This window comes from Ictidomys tridecemlineatus, chromosome 15 (genome assembly GCF_052094955.1).
Source record: "Ictidomys tridecemlineatus isolate mIctTri1 chromosome 15, mIctTri1.hap1, whole genome shotgun sequence".
NCBI classification, from domain to species: domain Eukaryota; kingdom Metazoa; phylum Chordata; class Mammalia; order Rodentia; family Sciuridae; genus Ictidomys; species Ictidomys tridecemlineatus.
In genome coordinates, this window is record NC_135491.1 from 29456086 (window position 1) to 29478418 (window position 22333).

At 42.8% G+C, this 22333-nt stretch overlaps 1 protein-coding gene across 3 annotated transcripts in view; it reads left to right on the plus strand.

Annotated features, from left to right (window-relative positions):
- Positions 1-3563: 3563 nt before the first annotated feature.
- The window catches only part of Heatr3 (HEAT repeat containing 3), a 32927-nt gene continuing 14157 nt past the window's right edge, over positions 3564-22333 (plus strand). For 2 of the 3 annotated variants that reach the window (XM_078032270.1, XM_078032271.1), the window contains exons 1-11: positions 3564-3879; positions 4007-4179; positions 6066-6153; positions 8280-8419; positions 10327-10436; positions 13064-13204; positions 14824-15101; positions 19049-19139; positions 19239-19396; positions 19651-19733; positions 20366-20502. In XM_078032270.1, coding sequence (XP_077888396.1) covers positions 3748-3879; positions 4007-4179; positions 6066-6153; positions 8280-8419; positions 10327-10436; positions 13064-13204; positions 14824-15101; positions 19049-19139; positions 19239-19396; positions 19651-19733; positions 20366-20502 — 1531 coding nt within the window. In that variant the 5' untranslated portion in view covers positions 3564-3747. The remainder of the gene's footprint in view (positions 3880-4006; positions 4180-6065; positions 6154-8279; positions 8420-10326; positions 10437-13063; positions 13205-14823; positions 15102-19048; positions 19140-19238; positions 19397-19650; positions 19734-20365; positions 20503-22333) is intronic. The other variant, XM_005318163.5, reaches the window with a different exon arrangement.

Genomic DNA, 22333 nt, shown 5'->3' on the forward strand with positions numbered 1-22333 from the left:
ATTCAGGATTTCTCTCAGTTTCATATTTTACTCTGGAGTAGCAATTCTCAGCCAAAGGTGATTTTGCCTCTCAAGGGACATATGGCCATCACTGAAGACGTGTTTGGCTAATCACAACTGGGGGTTGTTCCTGGTATCTAGTGTGCTGTTGAATATGCTAGAATGCACAGGATGTCCCTCCCAGCCCACCATGTCAACCATGCCTGCCTCTACCTGTTAGATGCCAGTGGCCCCTCCACAGTTGTGACAACCAAAGCATCCCCAAACACGGCCATCTCTCCTCTGGAGAGCAAAATTTCCCCTGGTTCAGACCCACTGCTCTGAAGCTTTGCTTTACTAATCTGGAGCCACCATGGAAAGTAAAAGAGCTGTTTAAAAATTAAAATGAATTAAAATTGAAAATGGAGCTCCTCAGTTGCACCAGCCACATTTCCAGTGCTTGATAACCACATGTGGCTTGTGGCCACTGTACTCGACAGGGTGGAGAACGATTTCCTCACTGTAGAAATTTCTGCTGGATAGTAGTGCCCTGCAGAATCCTTCAACAGGTCTGTCAAACCCTGGGCCCATTTAAAAAATATGCAATCATCTTTTTTCCTCACTTCTTCTTTTTTTTTTTTTTAAATGGTCATTTTTTTTTTTAAGAGAGAGTGAGAGAGAGAATTTTTTTTAATCTTTATTTTTTAGTTCTCGGCGGACACAACATCTTTGTTGGTATGTGGTGCTGAGGATCGAACCCGGGCCTCACACATGCCAGGCGAGCGCGCAACCGCTTGAGCCACATCCCCAGCCCTTTTTTCCTCACTTCTAAGCTTGGGATAATCTTCCTTAACAGTTTACTTGTATAGTAGCTGTGTTAACATCAGAGACTGGGTCTTAATTATCTCCTTATCCCTAGCACCCAGTATTGTGCCTGACACATAGGAAGCATACAGTAGTAGATATTTATTAAATGAATGAATGAACGATGTGACATTTAGTGGGCATCAGGTCCCTTTGCAGTGGACTTTCTTGGGCTAGCTATCAGTAATCCCATTATCATCATACCTGCCATGGCAAATTGAGGCCCAGATGGGAGGTCAGCAACAATAGTGTCTGTCCCACATGCTCAGGAGGCCGTCAACATGCTATTTTCTTTCCAAAAATAATTTCCTTTTTTCTCCCCAAAAATGATCAAAATGGTTCCCAGCCCTTTGATATTTTGAGACCCCTCAAAGTCTTTCTGAATAGAGAAAGCTTCCCTTGGTCATTACAGCTCATTGGTGGCAGATCTGGAATAACCAGAGTCCATCATCTTGCAGAGGACTGACAGCAATGACATTCCTTGCTGATGACTGCCTGGTCATTTTGTATAGGGCCAGCTGAGACAGAGGGCAGTAACCATACAGCAGGAGTAGACGCCCCAGGGACTTTCATTGAGCTGTACTGCTAATACAAATGCTATCATGGCCTTCCTCCCAGGAGCTCCCAGGCTAGTGAGGGCAGCACTCAGGCATCCCGGTTGCATGCTGCCTCCCAGCCCCTACATACATACTTTAAAAAAAAACAACAACAAAAATGTAGTTGTAGATGGACAACACGCCTTTATTTTATTGTTTATTTTTATGTGGTGCAAAGGATCAAACCCAGTGCCTAACAAGTGCTAGGAAAGTGTTCTGCCACTGAGCTACAGCCCCAGTCCCCTCATGCACATCTTTGATGACAATTCATGGACAACTCTAAAAAAGAGAGTCGCAGAGGACATGAAATACATGGAGGGCCCAAGTGTGGTATATCTAATGGAACAGCAGGGAGGGTGAGGACAACAGGCCAGGTCCAATGGGCTGGCCATCTCTCTTTTTTTTTTTTTTTATGTTTCCCTTCCCTCCCACAACAAGTCCCTACAGTTGTAAATAGATCTGAGACTGTATACCAGGAAAGTGGAAATGATCCATGTCAGAGGGAGCAGTGGAAGTTTGCTGAGCTCTCCAGTTCCCCAGGCTGAGGAAAAGAATGGTCCAAATATGGTTTTGGGAAGGCGGAAGAGGCTTCTCTGGCTGGAGATGAGGTGTTGGCCCTACATAGCAGGGTGCTGTGGCCACCTGGATTCTGCAGCCACAAAAGGGATTGTCAGGTTTTTAAGAAGTGGTGCAGAGCATGTTCTGCAGAGCAGGTCACATTACAAACATGTAAGGGGGAGAAACAGAAGTCAAGGGTAGTATTTAGCTTTCTTTCTTTCCTGATTGAACCCAGCCAGGAGCACTCTACCACTGAGCTACATTGCAGCCCTTTTATTTATTTATTTATTTTCAGGGTCTTGCTAAGTTGCCCAAGCTGGCTTGGAACTTGCCATCCTCCTGCCTCAGCCTTCCAAGTACCTGGGATTACAGTGGTGCACCACCATACTAGGCACCAGTTATGGTTTCTGAACAATTTTTTTTCTTGCTTATCCACACAGAGAAAAGCAGGAATTTGGTTTTATCTCTTCAAAATTCTTATCATTTTACTCCATCTAGATTTCCTGATCTATGTAGTCTCCATTCATTCAAGAAGTTGTATGCCAATTTTGTGCCAGACCCTGGGCTAGTGTTGGAAATACAGTGTTGTGTGGAAACTGTTCATTTTGTCCTCACAGGATGGTGTTAAGCTGGTAACTGTACAGCTACACAAAGAAACTGTGTTTCACGACTGTAATCTTGACCTGTGCTTTGTAACAAAGGAACAAGGTATAAACTGTTTCAAGAGAAACCTGGGTCTGGGGATATAGCTCAGTTGGTAGAGTGCTCCCCTTGCATGCACAAGGCCCTGGGTTCAATCCCCAGCACCAAAAAAGAAAACAACAACAACAACAACACACACACAAGAAAGACCTATCCCTGACTACAAAGTCAGTGGAGGTGCCTTTGGCCATTGAAAGATTTTTAAGCAAGGGAGTGAAAATAAAGAGAAAGTAGAGAGATATTTTGAAAATGTCACACAACTGCTCTGTGGGGGTAGGCAGGATGGAAATGGAGAGACAATGAAGACAGTAACTTGGACTAGGAAGACACAGAACCTGTGGCCAGATAAGAGAGATCTAGGGAAAAAATCCTATCAATATAAATTGGTGGGCAGGGGATGTGGCTCAAGCGGTAGCGCGCTCGCCTGGCATGCGTGCGACCCGGGTTCGATCCTCAGCACCACATACCAACAAAGATGTTGTGTCCGCCGAGAACTAAAAAATAGATATGAAAAATTCTCTCTCAAAAAAAAATATATAAATTGGTAGCGCCAAAGTTTCCTTATATTTAAAGTAGATCTTTGCTAGGCCTGCATTTCTGTATGGGAACTGCATCTCTGGAATTACTTTCTAAAATATGCTTTGGAAATATGTTATTTCCCTTGGTAGACAGTCAACTCCTGGAGGACAGGATTACCGCGAGACGGAACTTTCCTTCCTTACAGAGTTCACTTAAAAGCTATGCATTTATTGGATGGAGGCGGAGACCCTGTCATTCTCAGGAGAAAGCACAGGACTCCGCCTCCTGCCAGGGATGGCCCCGCCCACACCCTCTTACACGCCTGCGCAATCCCCGTGCCAGCCCCCTCCCCGCCGCCAACGCGACGCACGCATGCGCGCTCCTTCTCCATGTGTGCTCGGGCCGTCACCCGGCCCAGCTAAGCAGAACACGAATACCCCTCAGCGACGAGGCCTTATCACGAGCTCCGCAGCCCCCACAGTCTGCTGTTGCCTTCCTTTCTCGGCCCATCCCCACAGCGCGCGTCGCCATGGGAAAGAGCCGGACGAAACGCTTCAAGCGACCTCAGTTCTCCCCTACCGGCAACTGTCAGGCCGAGGCGGCAGCAGCAGAGAACGGAGAGGAAGATGACGACGGGCCAGCGGCGGAGCTGCTGGAAAAGGTGAGTGAGGCGAGAACACCGCCAGACCCGGGGAGCGGGTACTGGGCTGGGGCCGACCGAGCTCCAGCGCCAAGCCCCGGGCGCGCGTGCGCACTGCGTCCCCTGACACCTTGCTCCTGTCCCGCAGCTCCAGCACCCGACCGCCGAGGTTCGCGAGTGCGCCTGCGCGGGGCTGGCCCGCCTGGTGCAGCAGAAGCCGGTGCTCCCGGGTCTGGCTCGCCGAGATGCTGTGCGCCGACTCGGGCCGCTGCTGCTCGACCCCAGCCTGGCTGTTAGGGAGACGGCGGCCGGCGCGCTGAGGTGAGCCGGGAGAGGGTCCGGGGTGGTGCACACCGCTGCTGTCCTCTGAGCCTGGGCTCACAGCGGTCAGCCAGCGCTTTATGTTTGCCAGGCACGCACTCTCCTTGATTCATTCCCAGGCGCTTGGAAGGGCGAAAAACCTGCTCCTGGTCGCACAGTGGCAGGAGTCTGGGGATGTGAACCTACGCTTCATCTAGACTTCAGAGGACACCAGGACCCCCTCATTTCATCTGTCGGTTGGCAGCAGCCACCTGGCCAGGCTCCTTGCCTTCAAACCTGGCTCTCATTTCTTCCTCTCCTTGAACCCTCCAGAGAGTCACTCAGTTATCTGACCTCTTCCAGTTTGTGCTAGGAATTGGTCTAAGTGCAGGCAGGGCGTTGAGCATGACAGCCAAGATCCTATCTTTGCAGGAGCTACGTTGATGGGGAGAGAAAACTAGTAAAATGATAGATGATATTAGATAGAAGTGCTCTGGAAAGACATGAGAATGATGATTTGCCGGTGGGAAGTTTAAATTGGGTGCTTTCTAGGGACGTTTGTGAACTGAGACCTGAAGAATGAGAGAGCCAGGCATGGGGAAATAGGGGGAAGAGCATTCCCCATGAGAGGACCGGCAATAGCAGAGAAGTGAGGCAGCACACGGCTTGACTGATGTGGTTAAACAGCAGAAGGGTTAGTGTGTGGCTCAGTAGAGTAGGAGTGGGGAGTTGTAGGAGCCCTGGTGGGAGAGCTGGATAAGGTGGAGGGTATTGTGGAGCCAAAGGACCTACTCTAAGCAGGGGAGTGACATGGTCTTTTTACTTTGGTGGCTGTATAAAGAATGGACTGTAGGGGGGGCAAGAGTAGAAGTAATGACTTGTTGTTCTTACATTTCGGTGTATATGTATTATTTATGTTTCCATCACTGACAGCAATTTTGTATCACATGCCTATTATGTGCCAGGCACTGGCTAGGGTCTGGGCATGGGGTAATGAGGAAGGCCGACATAATTTCTTTACTTAATGAATATCTATTGAGGTAGACAAGCATTAACCAAACAATTACATTAAGTGTGCAATTCCAATCAGTAGGAAGTGCAAAAGATGCTTTCTTTGAGAGGATATAACTAGTAGTTCAGGGAAGAAAATCCTGAACCAATGATGTTTGAGGTGAGATTAAGGGATGAGTGGGAATTGCCCACTTGATAGAGGGTGGTTGAACATCCTACCTCTGGGGAGAAAGTGGTATGTGGAAAGCCCTACCATTCCTCCTAATACAAACCGGGAGCACCTGGAATATTTTAAGGGCATCTTCTGACTTTATTTCTATGTTTTTAGAGCTGGTACAAAGCTGTGCATTCAGAAGGCAAGCAGTGTTTTCTCAGTTAAAATTAAATGTAGCCAGGGCTGCTTCAGACTGTGTAATTCCCAGTAGCCTCACCTGCTCTTGCCCTTGTAGTCTTATTTGGGCAGTTCTGGGGATCATACCCAGGGCTTCCTACATGACAGGCAAATCTTCTACCACTAAGCCATACCCCCAACCCCTCTTGCAGTCTTGATTGCAAGAAATGGTCCCTTCATACAAGATGTAATTTATTCACTTTCCTAAAGTCCTCCTTTTCCCTTTCCTTTAGCCAAGCACCTGTGTGCTACCTCAGTTAAATTACTAAATAATAAAGTCATCTAGTAGAATATCTAGTAGAATAACTAGTGATTTACATCTAGTAGAGTAAGGACGAGAACAGGTGGAATTCTGTGGATTGGTTTTGTAGCATATGACAGAAATAATGAAGATTTCCTTTGGTAAAATGTACATATGGTTAAAGGTAGAAATTAATTTGAGGGCCTAATAGTATTTTGTGCCTTGTGATATGAAAGTAAAACATGTTTTAAACTTCTTATGTAGAAACCTCAGTGCTTGTGGAGGCTTTGAAATTTGCGATGACATGGTAACTAAGGACGTCATGACTCCTCTGGTGGCACTGCTAAAAGAGGTATGCAGTTTTTAAGGTATCTGAATGGCAGCTTCCAAAAAGCTTCCGTTGCTTTTTGAAGGCAAGCTAAGATGGACTTTTTTTTTTTTTCAGTATTTTGGTGTTCTTTGTCTTTCCTTAAAACATCCTACAGAAATTTTGATCTACTCTCATCATTGATCCCAATCTCTCTTATTTTGACCCTGTTTCCTTATATTTATATGATAGTTGGAAAAGACCTTCCTAAAACTACGCAGATACCTTATATCCACTTTTTAGACTTTAAATTTTATACAGTGAAAATAGTTAAAGTGTGTTGATTGCATCTTATGTACCAGGTATTGTTTTTATGTTGTGCATGTTAATTTAATCCTCACAGCAATCCTGTGAGACAGGATTCTTTTTCTTGCAGTGCTGGGATCACACCCAGGGCCAGTGCATGCTAGGCAAGTGCCCTTCTGCTGAACTGTACCCCCAGGCTGCAGCCGTGGATTAGTCAGCTTTTTGTTGTTGTAACCAGAATACCTGACAAGAACAACTTAGAGGAGGAAGAGTTCATTTTGGCTCTCAGTTTAGAGGTCCAGTCTATAGTCTGCGGGCTTCGTTGTTCTTGACCAGAACATCATGCCATGTTGACCACTCAGTCCATTCAAATTAGGATGGACTGATTAGCTTATAACATTCATAATTCAGTCATTTTACCTCTGAATATTCCTGGATTAACACTGGAGTTTTGGGGGGATACCTTATATCCAAGCCATAATAGGCAGGTATTATTATCCTCATTTTATAGATGACAGAGCCAGGACACAGACTTTATGAACTAACGAAGATCGTATTGAGTTCTTATGTTTAATATCACACCATTCTTATCACATGGTACAGTTTGGTTGTTAAGGAACGCCCACTTTCTCACACACAAACACACACACTCACACTCTCTCTCCCATTCACCCAGGGCCTTGTGCCTCCTACACAAGTGTATAACCACTGGGCTACATCCCCAGTCCACTATTCTATATTAACTGTTAACTTTCATTTAAGGCTACCTAAATGGCAAACTAGATAAAAAACATTATTTTTAAACATATTTTTTAAACCTTATTTTTTTAAAGATTTTTTTTTGCATAATACCTTTATTCTATTTATTTTTTATGTGGTGCTGAGAATTGAACCCAGGGACTGACTCGTGCTCTGCAAGTGCTCTACCACTGAGCTGCAGCCCCAGCCCAAGATTTTGTTTTGATGCCAGGCATCAGTATTATTTCTATTAGAGCAATGATGCTTGACTGGGGGTGATTTTGCTCCACAGGGAACATCTGACAACATCTGAAGACATTCAGATTGTCACAGTTTGGAGGGGAGGGGTAAGGGTTGCTGCTGGCATATAGTGAATAGAGGCCAGGGATGTTGCTGACCCTCCTTTAACGCAGGGGGCAGTCTTCTCACAACAAAGAATCATCTGATCCAAATATGGGAATGATAGCGGAGACCTAGATTGAGAAGTTCTTGTTATGGGCTGCGGTTGCAGAGTGGTAGAGCATGCTGGCTCTGGACCGGCCTCACCACATGCTAAGCTGCACCTTCAGCAGCCTCCCAGCGCCTCAGTTTCCTAGCCATCTGATGAGGTTAGGCATGCTAGTCACCCACCTCCAAGGTTCGCTGTGGGGATTAAATGGCTTAATTGGTATATGTCAGGTGCTTAGAATGGTGCCTCAAGAGGTGCTATACAGATGCTAGCTCTTAACATTTCTTTGCCTTTCTTACTGTTTTTTCACATAAGCTACAATACTTTATCTTGGTTTTATTCTTGCATTTTAAAATGTGAATGTTTTCTATCTAGTTTGCCAATGATTTAAGAACCTTTCTTGTCCGTATTCTTTATATATATATTGTAGTTGGACACAATATCTTTATTTATTTTTATGTGGTGCTGAGGATCAAACCCAATGCCTCACATGCGTGAGGCGGGCACTCTACCAATGAGCTTCCGCCGCAGCCCTCTGTCCATATTTCTTGCCAAAGGGATGCAAGGTTGTGGGAGTGGTAGTGCTTCTGAGAATGGATAGGCTTGTTAACCACTGTCGTTTCCAATGTTTTGTTTTTTGTGTTTCTTCACTATTTGTTTAATTATTCTTTTGAACCAGGGCGCTAATCATGATATTTGGTTGCAGTGTAGTGCTGGACTGGACTCAAATGAGATGTCTCCACAGGAGAAAAAAGATCAGAGCAAAAATTCTATTGAGAACATAGCCAATGAGGCTGTGAACGTGCTGTGGAATATATGGTAAGGTGCTTTTCAATGTGCTGTTCTTGCTGCCAGGCTGCTCTGTGCCGCTCCCCGGGGTTAGGCCAGTGCATCCATGACGTATCGGGTGACGTGAGATCAGCCATCCTGCCCTCCTCTTCCTCATAGCTTCTGTGCACCTTTTCTCATTTTATATCTCATCCCCCCAGTTATCGCTACTGACTAAAATAAGAGGAATCATCGCCATTAGCACCTGATGTTCCTCTCTCCGCCTCAGCTCCTTCCTTCCTGTCCCAGGCCGCAGTTGCCTTCACACTGTCACCCCAGTGCCTACCTGCTTTGGTGTCAGGAATGAGAGGAAGGCCACAAGCTTTGGTGCCTGACTCCTCTTTCCTGGCAGTGATCATTTGAGTGTGAAGTACATACACAAGAAGAGTCCTTTGGCCCCAGTGGGAAGAAGACACTTTCCATTCCGTGATTTTAGTGCCCTTGGGGTAGAGCATACCTGCTGCTAGAATGAAAGTGGCTAGAAACAAACTGATTTGCTTTTTCTCCCCTTTTTTATGACCATATTTATAGCAGGTTTCTGTCATAGTTCCTTATTTCAGAAAGGCACAGGTGTTTCTTAGAATACATTAAATTGAATCCTGTAAAGCTGTCTATGTAGCAGTCTGAACTTGGCCTGTGATTTTATCCTAAACCTGCCACGAGAAATATTTCCCAACAGAAATACTGGGAGATAGGATAAAAGGAAATGGCACTGGAGCAAACTGATGGGGGCTATTTTCTGTGCACCAAATAATTCATTGGTTGATTGATGCTGGGTACTGAACCCAGGGTCTGGAGCATGCTAAGCGTGCCCTGTACCAGGGAGGTATACCTCCAACCCCTGTAAATCATTGATATGGAAAGTTTTTTTTTTTTTTAATTACTTAGAAAAATAGCCTGAATATAGTCTAACGTGATTTCTCTTTCTCAAACACCTATGAGCCCTATCTTTATCATTTTTGCAATAGAGATACTTACTCTCATAAATAATTACCTTCGAGTTAATACTTTTGTTTCATAGATTCTGTTTCACATTATCTTTACTCATGTATGCCTTGTTTTCCTGGCTTAACTTCAGTGCCACAATAATTAGAGGGAGGAAGGTAAATAGACAGACAGAAAATATTGTTCTTGGAGAACAGCTTTAATGTAATAATGCAGTCAGCTCTGTCGGCCCCATCAGCATGTCCTGTGTGTATGTGGTATGTACGGAAGAAACATGGGTAAGATTATTATAATCAGCTCTGTTTACCCTGTATTTAGTGTGTATGCTCATTAGTAACAATGATAGCTCTCTGATTCTTTTATTAAAAGGCAGTATAATTTCAAATGTAATTATTTATTAGAGTAATTATCTCTGTTGCAGATTGCATATTCCACTTGATGAGATTATAATTGTGATGGATAAAATATAAATTTCTCTTAAATCTGTGCTTTCTCTATGAAAAGAAACCTTTCGTCCTTATGTGAGCTTTTTTTATTGTGCTGGCGTGGAAAGAATAGCAGCAGGCTGGACCCAGGAAAACTGGGCCATCACTGCCACTAATGAGATGTGTGATCTCCAGATAGATCCCTTTACCTTTTAGACCCTGGGTTTTCTCATCTGTAAAATGGAGAGTTGCATTAAATGATTTCTAAATCTCCTCCAGTCTAAACTGCTGTAAGGGAACTTCCATGGTAAAGAGATGGACTGAAGTCCACCCATGATGGAAGTAAATTAGACAACTAGTTTTCATGGGCAGCGAATGTGAATGTGAATGTGAATGTTACTTCATCTATCAAGTGGGGGGTTTTGATGCCAGCTCTTTGGTTCTGTTTTTCTGTGTGGGGGTTTTTGTGGTTGATTTCCTAATGTTAAAATGTGAATAGTAAAACTTTTTTTCCCCCCTTCAATTTAGTGAATGCAGTAGTAGAGCAGTATCTATATTCAACAAAGAAGGGTGTTTGGAGATTGTATTAAAGTATTTAAGTAGGTTTTCCACCAATGTTGACCTGGCTATTTCAGTAGGTAAGTGAAGAAAAGGTGACATTTATTAAATACATGTGTAACCTTATTCAAAAATTTGCACTCAGAAGCAGCATACTTATTCTGCAGGAGCAGTTTGGGTCTCATTGCATATGAACGTGTGGCCGGGGAATTCTGCTCTGAATCTTTTTAAATCTGTGATTAATTCTTTACTTACTCATTTAATTCTGCTTTTTGCTGTGAAAGGGAGGAAGATAATTATACGAGCATATGTGGTTTCTAGACTGTTATTGCTTAGATGCCTTTATTAAATTTTGAAGTTTTATCTCCAGTTATGAAAAACAGTAACCCACAACTTCCAGGCCTTTGATCCAAAGTTAATTGGAGTCTAAACTTACTTAAATGTCTTGTAGCACTGTCTCGCACTCCGGGCAGAAAACTGATAGCGTGTGCTGTTTTGTTTTGTTCTTTTTGTTTTTGTTTTGCTTTTTGAGAGAGGAATAGAATGATTGAACTTTCACTCAGGCCTGCCCCTTTATGGGGCAGGAGTGCGAAGTCCAACAATTTCAACTGCCTTGGTCCCCCACCTTCTGTATGTTGGACTGGAGCCGTGAGGGACCCTTGGCTCAGCAGGGTGGGCAGTTCTACAGAATTCTGGCTGAGAGCTGATGAAGAGCTTTGCAGGTATCCAGCTGTCCTTTTATTTAACTCTGCCTTTCTCCTGGCAAGGAGAAAAGCTCTCTGCTTCTCTTGGCTCTAATGGATAATACACACGCGCGCACACACACACACACCCCACACATACATAAATATACATACGCACGCATGCACACACACACATACTGGAAATTGAACCCAGAGGTGCTTTACCACTGAGTTATATCCCTAGCCCTTTTTTAGTTTTTTGTTTTGTTTTGTTTTGTTTAAACTGGTGATTACACTCAGGGGCACTCAACTACTGAGCCACATCCCCAGCCCTATTTTTAATTTTATTTAGAGACAAGGTCTCACTAAGTTGCTTAAGGCTTCGCTATTGCTGAGAGTGGCTTTGAACCTGCAATCTTCCTGTCTTAGCCTCCTGAGTTGCTGGGATTACAGGCATGCTCCACCGAACCTGGCCTTTTTTAGGTTTTTTTTGTTTTGTGGTTTTTTTTTTTTTTATTTTTTATTTATTTTTCAGTTTTCGGTGGACACAACATCTTTATTTTTTTATTTTTATGCGGTGCTGAGGATTGAACCCAGCACCCCACGCATGCCAGGCGAGCACGTTACCGCTTGAGCCACATCCCCAGCCCCCTTTTTTAGTTTTTAACACAGGGTCTCACTAAGTTGCTTAGGGCTTTGCTAAGTTGTGGAGGCTAGCCTTGAACTTGCAGTCCTCCTGTCTCAGCCTCCTAAATCACTGGGATTACAGGCATGCGCCATCATGCCTGGCTCTAAGAGAAGAGAAAAAGGGGGAAAGAGTATAAATACTTTTGGAAAAAATTTTAAAATGAACTTTTCAAAATGGAATCTGGTAGGAGTAATTTTTTGTTTGTTTGTTTATTATTTATTTATTTATTTATTTTGTGGTGCTGAGACCCAGGCCTTTTACATGCAAGCTACTCTACCAACTGAGCTATATCCTCAGCCCTTTGGGGTAGTTTTATAAGTAAAATGAGGATTTCAAAAAACAGTTAAACTGTTTAGGAAAACTGTAGGTAATTTAATCTTAGGATGGTTTTTATTATAAGAGAATTTTAAGAAAATGAATTTTTAAGTTTTAAAAGAAAAACTATCTGTACTTGTAGAATTTTTGTTTGTTTATTTTGTTTGTTTATTCTTTTTCCTCTAGTGGGCTTTTTTGAATGTGTTGGAGTAAAGTTACTTTGTATTTTATTAGACTGTTTTCTTTCTGTATTTAACTAAAGTCGTGATTATTTTTTAAAAATGTCTTTACTTTTGTTTTAAAAGCTAAACAAGGCTTAGATGTAATAAAGTAAATTTATAAGATCCTATCCTGTATATTAATATAGCTTCTTTTGAACTTGTATTATGATAACAATAATGTTTTGTAATATGCAAGTTGTAATCCATTGTTTTGTTTTAATGTAAGGGAAGAAGTGCTAAATGAAATACACAGCAATTAATGTTTTACCCATCTCTCAATTTGCTCATATTTTTATGAAAAATGATTTTTTTTCCTCAAAGAACTATCATTTCATTAGAAAGCATTCTAGCTTTTAAGATCATGATGAATTGAAAGGAAGCCAGAGTTTCCCAAAATTTAGGGTTTGTTTCAAAAACACAGCTGTAAGAATTTGATCCATAGACTGGCATTTGGTCCATAAGCTGTGTGCTACTGATCCATGATAAGTATATGAATTGAGGTTAAACCATTAAAAACATTTATAATTATTAGAAATTTGCTACATTTAAGAGCCTTTTAAATTTTATTTAATTAAAGTATACATCTATAAAGAATTAGGGAAAAAAAGATTGTGTACTACAGGGAGAGTTTGGAAGGCTTCATTTGCATTTCCCATTCTTGAGGTAAAGTGTATGTATCCTACAAAGCTACATATGTCTACAGAAGCTTTAAAGATGCACACTTTTGATGAGTTGTACTGGTTTAAATTATCCGAGTCATAATTCACTTGTTTCTAAGTATCGCATTTTTTGTCTTCTAGCACACTGTTTGCAGACAGTGACTGAAGATAACCCAGAGCTCCTGAAATCTTTCAGTGCTACAGTGTTGCAGGTGCTAGAATCGGCAATGCTCTGTCCTGTCAGTTCCATGGAATACATTTTATTAAAGACATTGGTAGCAGGTAACATTTAGCCAAATGAGACAGTGTGGGTTTTCTTGGTAACTTTTAATAGAGGTGGGACCCAAAGTTCAGTCTTTCTTTCATTTCACCGCATTAGGGTTTTCTGTGCTTACATCTGTCCTGAAATTATATATTTAAGTGAAGACCCTTAATTCACGTAGTTACTGCCCATAGTTATGAAGTCTGTTAGAAGAGATTTGTTTTGATTGTGACAAACTGCTGTTGTCTGATAAAGACATGTTCTATCAGCACCTCCTCTTAATTATGCACCGATGCTTTAAGAGATTGACTCCAGGGGCTAGAGATGTGGCTCAAGTGGTAGCACGCTCACCTGGCATGCGGGGGACACTGGGTTTAATCCTCAGCACCACATAAAAATAAAGATATTGTGTCCACCTAAAACTAAAAGATAAATATAAAAAAGAGAGAGAGAGAGAGATTGACTCCAGGTATCCAAGACACAGCCACTTACTTTTCCCTGAGTTCTTCCTGCCCCTCCTTTTCATCCCAGTATCTCTGAATACAGCAGTAAGAACCGCTCCGAGGCTCTGTTGAGTATTAATGTATTGCATACAACGTCTGTATGTGTTTCCTTTTGCCCTTTGGTTTTGCAGAGGTCATTTTATCTTAGAGGTTTTTTGGTGGGTTTTTACATTTTTTTTCTCCCAGTTCTGGGAATTAACTACATCCCAAACTCTGTTTATTTTTTATTTTGAGACAGGGTCTTGCTAGGGTATGCAGGTTGGCCTCTGCTGTTGTCTTGCCTCGGCCTCCTGAGTCGCTGGGAGTGCACCACCACATCCAGCTGTGTCTGTTTTTTTTTTTTGTTTGTTTTGAACTGCGGTAAAATGTATATAACATAAAATTTACCATCTTACCCAGGCATGGTGGCAAACGCATATAATCTCAGCAACTGAGGAGTCCGAGGCAGGAAGATAACAAGTTCAAGGCCAGCCTCAGCAACTTATTGAGGCCCTAAGCAACTTAGGGAGACCCTGTCTCAAAATAAAAAATATAAAGGATTAGGGATGTGGCTCAGTGGTAAAGCACCTGGGTTCAATCCCCAGTAGCACCAAAAAGAAAAAAAAAAAAAAATAAGACAGGGTCTTGCTAAGTTACTAAGGCTGGCCTCAAACTTGCAGTTCTTTTGCCTCAATGTTCTATTGCAGTCATTTTTCAAAGACATTCATCTAACTACTTAATGGCAGCTCCTGTTCTGTTTTGATAAGCAAAATGCCAGGAACTTGGAGTTTTGGTGCATTCTGTTCCACTCTTGGAATATAAAAAGTTGCTCAGGAGAGCAACGTGGGTTAAGATGAAAGAAAACAAGGCAACTCGGGTTTTCATTTCACCAGAAACCTGGTAGGCCTTCTCTGGGCCTGCTGATAGGTCTGAATTAGAGAAAGGCCTGTGTGCCGAGGCAGGAAGTGAAGGTCAAGGGTCCTAACAAAGGTGCCGCCTCTGTGCGGGACCTTTTGACAGTTAGTAAAAGCTGAACAAAGGGACTGGGGTCCAGACATTTCAAAATGACGCCTGAGCCTGGAGAACCAGCCTGTGGAACCCGAGTCCCCGTAAGACTCACAGACGAGGCTCGTGTCCTTGTGCTCCTTTTTTCACAGGCACAATCTGGAATCTGAAGGACGTCATTCCGTCTAAGAGTCAGGCAGAGATCATAAATGCCATACTAAAGATCTTATCCGAAGTCTTGGAAATGGATGCTGGCGAAATAGTTATTCGGATGAAGGAGGCTGAAACTCAGAGATTAAAGACTGCGGCAGAGACAGAGGAAACGTTAAAGAACGTTAATGGTGATGATTTGATTGAAGACGTTGAAATGGAAGAAATTCCTCACAAAAGAAAAGTCAGAAGGAAAAATTTTGTTTCCGATTTACTTCCAGTAAGTCAGATTGATGCTCCAAAACATGGACTAATACAGCAATTTTCTTTCAACAGGTATCCTTAGCTTTACAGAAAAGTACTGTAGCAAAGTGAACTTCAATAAAAGTTAGTCAATTTTCCCGTTGATTCTCATTAGAACATCAGAAGAGAGGAAAAAAAAAAAAAAACAAACTTTTGCCTAAATGAAATTTGCATGCAGGAGAGAATCTCAGATGAGACAGACCAATTATTTTGTAATGCTTCAGAAATAACCCAGTTATCGCAGGGCACTGTGGGGTACACCTATGATCCTAGTTACTTGGGAGGCAGAGGCGGGGAATTGCAAGCTTGAGGCTAGCTTCAGCACCTTAGTGAGGCCCAAAGCAGCTTGGCGAGACTCTCTCTCTCAAAGTAAAAAGGGCCTGAGGCTGTGGCTCAGTGTTAAAACACCCCTGGGTTCAATCCCCAGTACCAAAAGAAAAAAAAAAAAAAAAAGGTTGTCTTCCTAAATCTTCTGCCTCTCTCTTTGGTTCCACATTATCTCCCAGATTGTCTTCAAACTAAAGGAATTTGTTCTTTGCCAGATTGTCCCTTGTTTTCTGGTCTCTCTTATTTAAGTGTTTAGCCTTAGTAGAATGACAGGCCAAACCTCTACCCACTGCTGACGAGCAAAGGTTGGACGACTGTGGTGTGCCTCTGCTGGTGGGCATGTGTGGGGTGAGGGTGAGTCGGGGTCAGGAGTCATTTCAGCCAAGACAAACCTTCAGCAGACTTTGGGAGAACATTTCTCTGGAGGAGGAAAGAAAATGGGCTGGAGGACAGAGGATCGAGCTTTATTCATGCTCTGTCCTTGACTGTGCTCCTGATGGTGAGGATGGATGATGAAGACATGGTGCCTGTCTTCAGGGACCGCTCCTCCGACTCAGGAAGACAGAGCCACACAGCTGTGGTCGTGAGGCCTGTGCTGAGAACAGTGACAGGGCCGGGCTAGATTTCTGAGGGCGTGGTTTCTGTAGAGTCAGGCGTCTCATCCCTGCCTGGAGCAGAGGAGACGGCTGGCTAAGAAGGCTTTGGGGACAGAGTGCCTGTGCTTTCTTAGAAGGCAAAGAGAGCAGCAGCCTGGTGAAGGCCCCTGGCATGGGTAGGAAGAGGACATTCCAGTGTGCTGCTGCCCGTCTCCAGCCTGGCTCCCAGGGACTCCTTAAGGGAGTAAATATTGTTACGTAGAGCATTTATTTTTATATGAGTTTTGTTTGTTTTTTTAATAGAGGCGCTCGGCGGTAGAGAACATGCTTACCATGTTCAAGGTCCTGGGTTCACACACACACACCAAAAAAAATGTGCTCATAAAGTGCAGTGTTTCCTTCAGCAAAACTTGCCTTTTAAAGTCTTGACCTACCTGAGTGGCCGGGCTGATTAACATGCTGGAGCCATCGCCAAGTGCCAGTGGGGTGCTAGCACCATGCTCACGCGTGCCAGGAATACAGATGTGGAGTCAGCTGTGGTCTTTTACGCTGCCTAGTGGTTTCTGCTGGAGTCTTTTAGAATTAAAACCCTTAATCACGTCATTTAATAGCATAGCCACAAATACATAAAGAAAGCTGTTTAGTGTGTTTTTTTTTAAATACATGCCTCCCCCACCCCCACAGTTATCATTGATCCTGTCGAAATCTGTTTGATTTCTTCTGTTTCCCACTCACTCTCCCCTTTCTCTGTGGTTACTTGAAAGCAAATCTCAGATGTCATAACATTTCATCTAGATTGATTCTTTTTGTCAGCTTGATAACAATAAGCAGAGAAATGTTCTGAGCAGCAGTTACATAAAGTAGATCCTAATTTCCTTCTAAGCCTCATCTTCAGGCATTCTACATACATGAGAAGAGGGCAACAAGTCTCCTTTAGCTTGGATCTACTCTGACAAAGGTTTGTTGAGTTGAGTATCACACACACATAAAGAGGAACAATTTTATTTACATTGTTAGTGGTAATAAATGGAACACAAATGTAGGAATCCACGAGTTACATCTATCAAATTAGAAAATTGCTGTTTTTTGTTTGTATGTGTGTGTGTTTGTGTGTGCATGTGGTGCTAGGGATTGAACTCGGGGCCTTGTCAGTGCTAGAAAAACACTCATATTACTGAGCTACATCCCCAGACCTTTTTTAAAATTTTATTTTGATTCGAGTTCTCACTTCTCACTGAGTTACCTAGGCTGTCCTCAAACTTGGGATCCTCCTGCCTCAGCCTCCTGAGTAACTGGAATTACAGGTGTGTGCCACCCTGACTGACCCCCTCCTCTTCTTTAAAAGGACATAGCCTAAAGTTGCAGTTAAATTCTTGGGCAAAGAAGTTGTTAGTGAGGTTTTTAAATGAATGAGAGCATCCTGGAAAGGAAAATGGGATGGTGTCTAGGACTTATCAATGTGCTTGTACCCTTGGATCCAATATGTCTGTCTGAGGAATTAAGATATCCCAGTCCAATTGGCCATCCGTATCCACAGGGGATCAGTTGGTTTCAGGACCCTGCTTGGATTTCAAAATCCTCAAATGCTGGAGTCCTATATATAAAATGGCATCATTGTTGCATACAGCCTACACATGTCCTTACGTGTGCTTTCAATAGTCCTTAGATTATTTGTACCACTTGGTATAATGTAAATATTGTTGTTCTATTGTTTAGGGGATATTGACAAGGAAAAAGTCTGTACATGTTTAGTATAGTACAATTTTTTTTTCCCAAAAAAAATTTTTAAATAAGTTTTTTAGTTGTTGATAGACCATTATTTTATTTATTTACATGCAGTACTGAGACTCAAACCCAGTGCCTCACTCACACCAGGCAAGTGCACTACTGCTGAGCCACAGCCCCAGCTTTTTGATCCAAAGTTGGTTAGGCAGGCACAATGACATGTGCCTATAGTCCCAGCTACACAGGAGGCTTAGGCAGGAGGATCAATTGAACCCAGGAATTTGAGACTGGCCTTGGCAACCTAGTGAGAATCTATCCAAAAAGAAAGGAAGGAAGGAAGGCAGGTAAGTAGGTAGGTTGATTTGGCTAAATCTACAGAGGTAGAACTGAGAATCTGAAGGGTTATTGTAATCTGAAATATTTCATGCGAGTGGAGTGAGTGCTTAGTAAGTCACAGTGTATCCATTTAATGGAAGGTTACACAGCCATGAAGATGATTAGAATACTGCTAAAATTTAGAAACATTTCGACAATAAAGTATACATTGTCTTTAGTGGATACAGTCTTTTTCAAGTTGGATACAGTCTTTTGGAATATCATTGTGTCTATTTCACTTTTCCATTGGTTATTTAAGAATTTAGGTCGTGAAAATTTAAGTATATAAATTTAAATACCCATTTTAAGAAATGTTAATTGGTGAAGTTAAATTGATGCTATATATTTTCAGAGAAAAATGTCTTCCTCTTTTTTTAATCTTAAAGGAGTATTTATTTTCATCTTCAGAAACAGCCAGGAAGCAAGCTGTGTGCTCCTGGCGAGGCTCTGTTGGTCACATAAGGCTTTTAGCAGGGTTATTAATGCAGTCTTTCCAAGAGGAAGTCAGTGTCCTGAAGCAGGTTTGCTGTGTTTAAGTGCTTGGCATCTGAAATGAACTTTTGTTTTAATCTTAGTATTTTTGACTTCTTAACACACTAGATTAAGTTTCAGGGTGAATTTAGTTCAAAATTCCTGAATATCTATCTGTTCTCTCCAGCTCACTAAGCAACGCTTTAGAGAATAACCATGCAGATAGATGGAATCCCAGTTAACAGTGGCCTGCTAGACCGTGCCAAGGGAGTGAGAATGCTTGTTGGTACTTCAGTCCTTCATAGCTTTTCTTCTACCTACCCCACCCCCATACTCTCCCTTCCAAGGGCAAAAATCTTCTAGTGGGATTTCGCTAAGAAAATTCATGCAAAAATAATTTGGCATCCCCCCTCTCCTTTTTTTTTTTAAGCCCACTGACAAGGAACTGAGAGAAACCATAGCAGTGCTGACAGCTCAGCAGACGGCTCTGGAAATTGTCGTCAACATGTGCTTCAGTGAAGGTTTGTGCCCAGTTGACATGTAGACCTTTCCCCCAGGCGGGGCGGCTTCCAGGGGATTTCCTTTAGCATCCAGCTACAGGTGGTCTGCACTCTTCCCAGATCCCTCTGACGATGAGTGGGAAGAGCTTTCCAGCAGTGACGAGAGCGATGCGTGCATGGAGAACTCCTTCAGTGAGTGTGGGGGGCAGCTGCTGTCCCCACTCTGCCTCTCCCATGAGATTCACTCCGCTCTCACCAACTGCCTCATCCCAAAGAAGGTAAGCCGCCTTCGTTCTGGGCTCTGACAGAGTGTGGGGAAGGCTTCAGAGAGCTGTGCATCCTGTGTGCACAAGCAGTGAGCACACACTTCCAGCTTGAACAGAACCAGCAGGCCTGGAAATGAGCCAAAAGATCATTCTTTCTTGGTCATCCTCAACATTTTACTTGGAAGTAATGTGTAGACGCTTCATAAAGAAATCGTGTGTAAGATGAAGATCTCTGACCTTTGCCCTACTGCCTTTTTTAAACCTAGGTTTTTGAGAAAACTGCCTCCCCAAACAAGGTTGCACTTGACATATGTTCAAGGAACCCTACGTGGAAACCTTTGATTAGAAAGTAAGAACTTTATTTTTAAATTTTTTTTTTTTAAAGAACTTTTCTTTTTCAAAAACGTTGGTCATGGGATGGGGCTGTGGCTCAGTGGTAGAGCGCTCGCCTAGCATTTGCAAGCCCTGGGTTTGATCCTCAGCACCACATAAAAATGAATAAATAAAATAAAGGTATTGGGTCCAACTACAACTAAAAAATAAATATTAAAAAAAAAGTTGGTCAGGGCTGGGGCTGTAGCTCAGTGGTAGAGCACTTGCCTCGCATGCATGAGGCCCTGGGTTCGATCCTCAGCTCCACAAAAATAAATAAATATATTGTGTCCATCTACAATTAAAAATATATTTTTACAAAAAGCTGGTCATTAGGTGAAGTGTTAGAACATTAAATAAAAATTTCTAACTCCTCCCAAGACCCAGAAGTTCCTTATGGCTCAGGAAACGGTGTACATCAGAACCCTCTGTGCGTGAACAGTTTGATTGGCAGATTAACAGCCCACTTTACGATTCTTTGTGACCTGCCCACGGACCCCCTTGTACTTACAGATATTCCCGTCAGACCTTGAAGCTTAGGTTAAAAGTTAACACTGAGTTCTGCTGGATAAATTTTAAAGAGGTGGCATCATTTCTCTCCCTTTGCAGAATGAACACTATTCAGTGTAGAGCCCTCGTGTGTCTTCAGAGTCTGGTGTCACTCCTGGATGTGGACCATCTAGGAGGAGTTCCAGCCCTCCAAACACTCTCACAGCACCTGTCACAACTTCTTTTTTCTCAGCCAGGTAAATATTTAGGAATTGATCAGAAAGACTACTGGGACAGAGCAGAATTTTTAAGGGGCAGACCATGGGCTTTGTGATTGTGTGTTGTTTAATCATCAATCCTGCAGAAACCTTCCCAGTCACTAGCGGGCGTGTGTTTACAGTCACCAGTGGTGAGAGTCAAACCAGGCATGCCAGCAGGGATGGAGGGGGGCGTTTTTCTTCTTTATTATGATTATTTCCAATTATGTCAGGACAATTAAGGCTGAAATCATATATAACATCAGGTCCTCATTAAGATATTTTGGCAATTCTGTATTTTTTTTCTTAATTATAGGAATTTAAATTTGACTGGGTAATACATACATTGTATGTGGAACAAAATTCAAAAATTATTAGAGGATGTAAAGTGGACCATGTTACTCCTTTGTCCCAGCCAGTTTCTCTCCCGGAACCAAGTCACCATTTTCTTATATTTGGTTTCAGAAAGATTCTCTGGGACACTTGGGGAAAGGAAAGAGGTGGGAAATGGTATAAAATCACACATAATTCTGCACCTAGCTTTTATCAAACCCGTATCTCTCTCCAAACATTTTTGCAGTGTAGGAATTGAATCTTTTAATTTACAGGTCTCTGATAATGGATTAATTTCATTTGTACTCAGAAACCTAGATAGGGTAACATACCATGGTTAAACTTTTTTTTTTTTTTTTGTGGTACCAGAAATTGAACCCAGTTCCTTGTATATGCTGGGCAAGTACTCTACCATTGAGGAAAATCCCAAACATATATATTTTTTTAATTTAACAGGATTTAATTGGCCCAGTAATGAATTGGGTAGCCTTTAGGACCAGTACAGATTCTGTAAGACTCCCTTATTGTTTTTTGGCACCAGGGATTAAACCCATAGATGCTTACCCACCAAGCCACATCCCCATCCCTTTTTATCTTTTATTTCAATAGAGTGTCTCACTAAGTTGCTTAGAGCACCGCTAAGTAGCTGACTTTGAATTTGTGATCCTCCTGCCTCAGCCTCCCTAGTCACTGGGATTACAAGCGTTCTTCTCCATCGCACCTGGCTGATTTATTAAGTGACCTGTCTGTACCGGGTTTGATACATGTTCTTTTAACAGATTTCATAGTCTATTATAGTAGAATCCCATTTTAACTCGATCTGCTTCAGCTGGAGGAGCTCACTCAGTCCCTCTGAGCAGTGGCATATTGAGAGGCTTGTCAGCCTGAGCAGTGACTGTCGCTTCATATTTCTCTCCCAACCTCATAGAGACCTTGCATGTGGTAGGGGACGCCTTCACTGACCTTTGCTGGCATTCTGCTTCCCATCAGTCCAGCAAGATGTCCCGTGGGGTGGGAAGGAGGAGCCCATATTGCTGATGCCCACAACCATCCACCCATTCTTATGGTCTGAGCAGAGGGCAGGACCGAACAGGGAAGTCCACAGCCAGGGCCTTGGGTGAACAGGCCATACCCCAGAGTTTTACTGCTTCCAAGCCCTGCCCAACCCTAGATCTACAAGCTGCCCCTCTCTTGCCTCCAAGCCATTTCTCAGTCCAGTCAAGGTGCCCCAGTCCCATCCCCAGCAGCAGGAGGAGTTTGTTTCAAGTGAAGTAAACGCACCTGCCTCAGCCGGACAGGAACACTTCGATGTGTTTGTCCTGGCTTGTCTGGCTGCGTGCACTCATTGAGCTGCACATTCATCAATGCACAGACCACAGGAAAACCACACCAAGCTGAGTCCTGGAGAAGAAAGGAGTGTTTTGAATTGTGGGGAAATATAACTAAGCACTTTGATCTTAAATTAATTCCAGTTTCATGACTTTTCATTTTTGTTTTT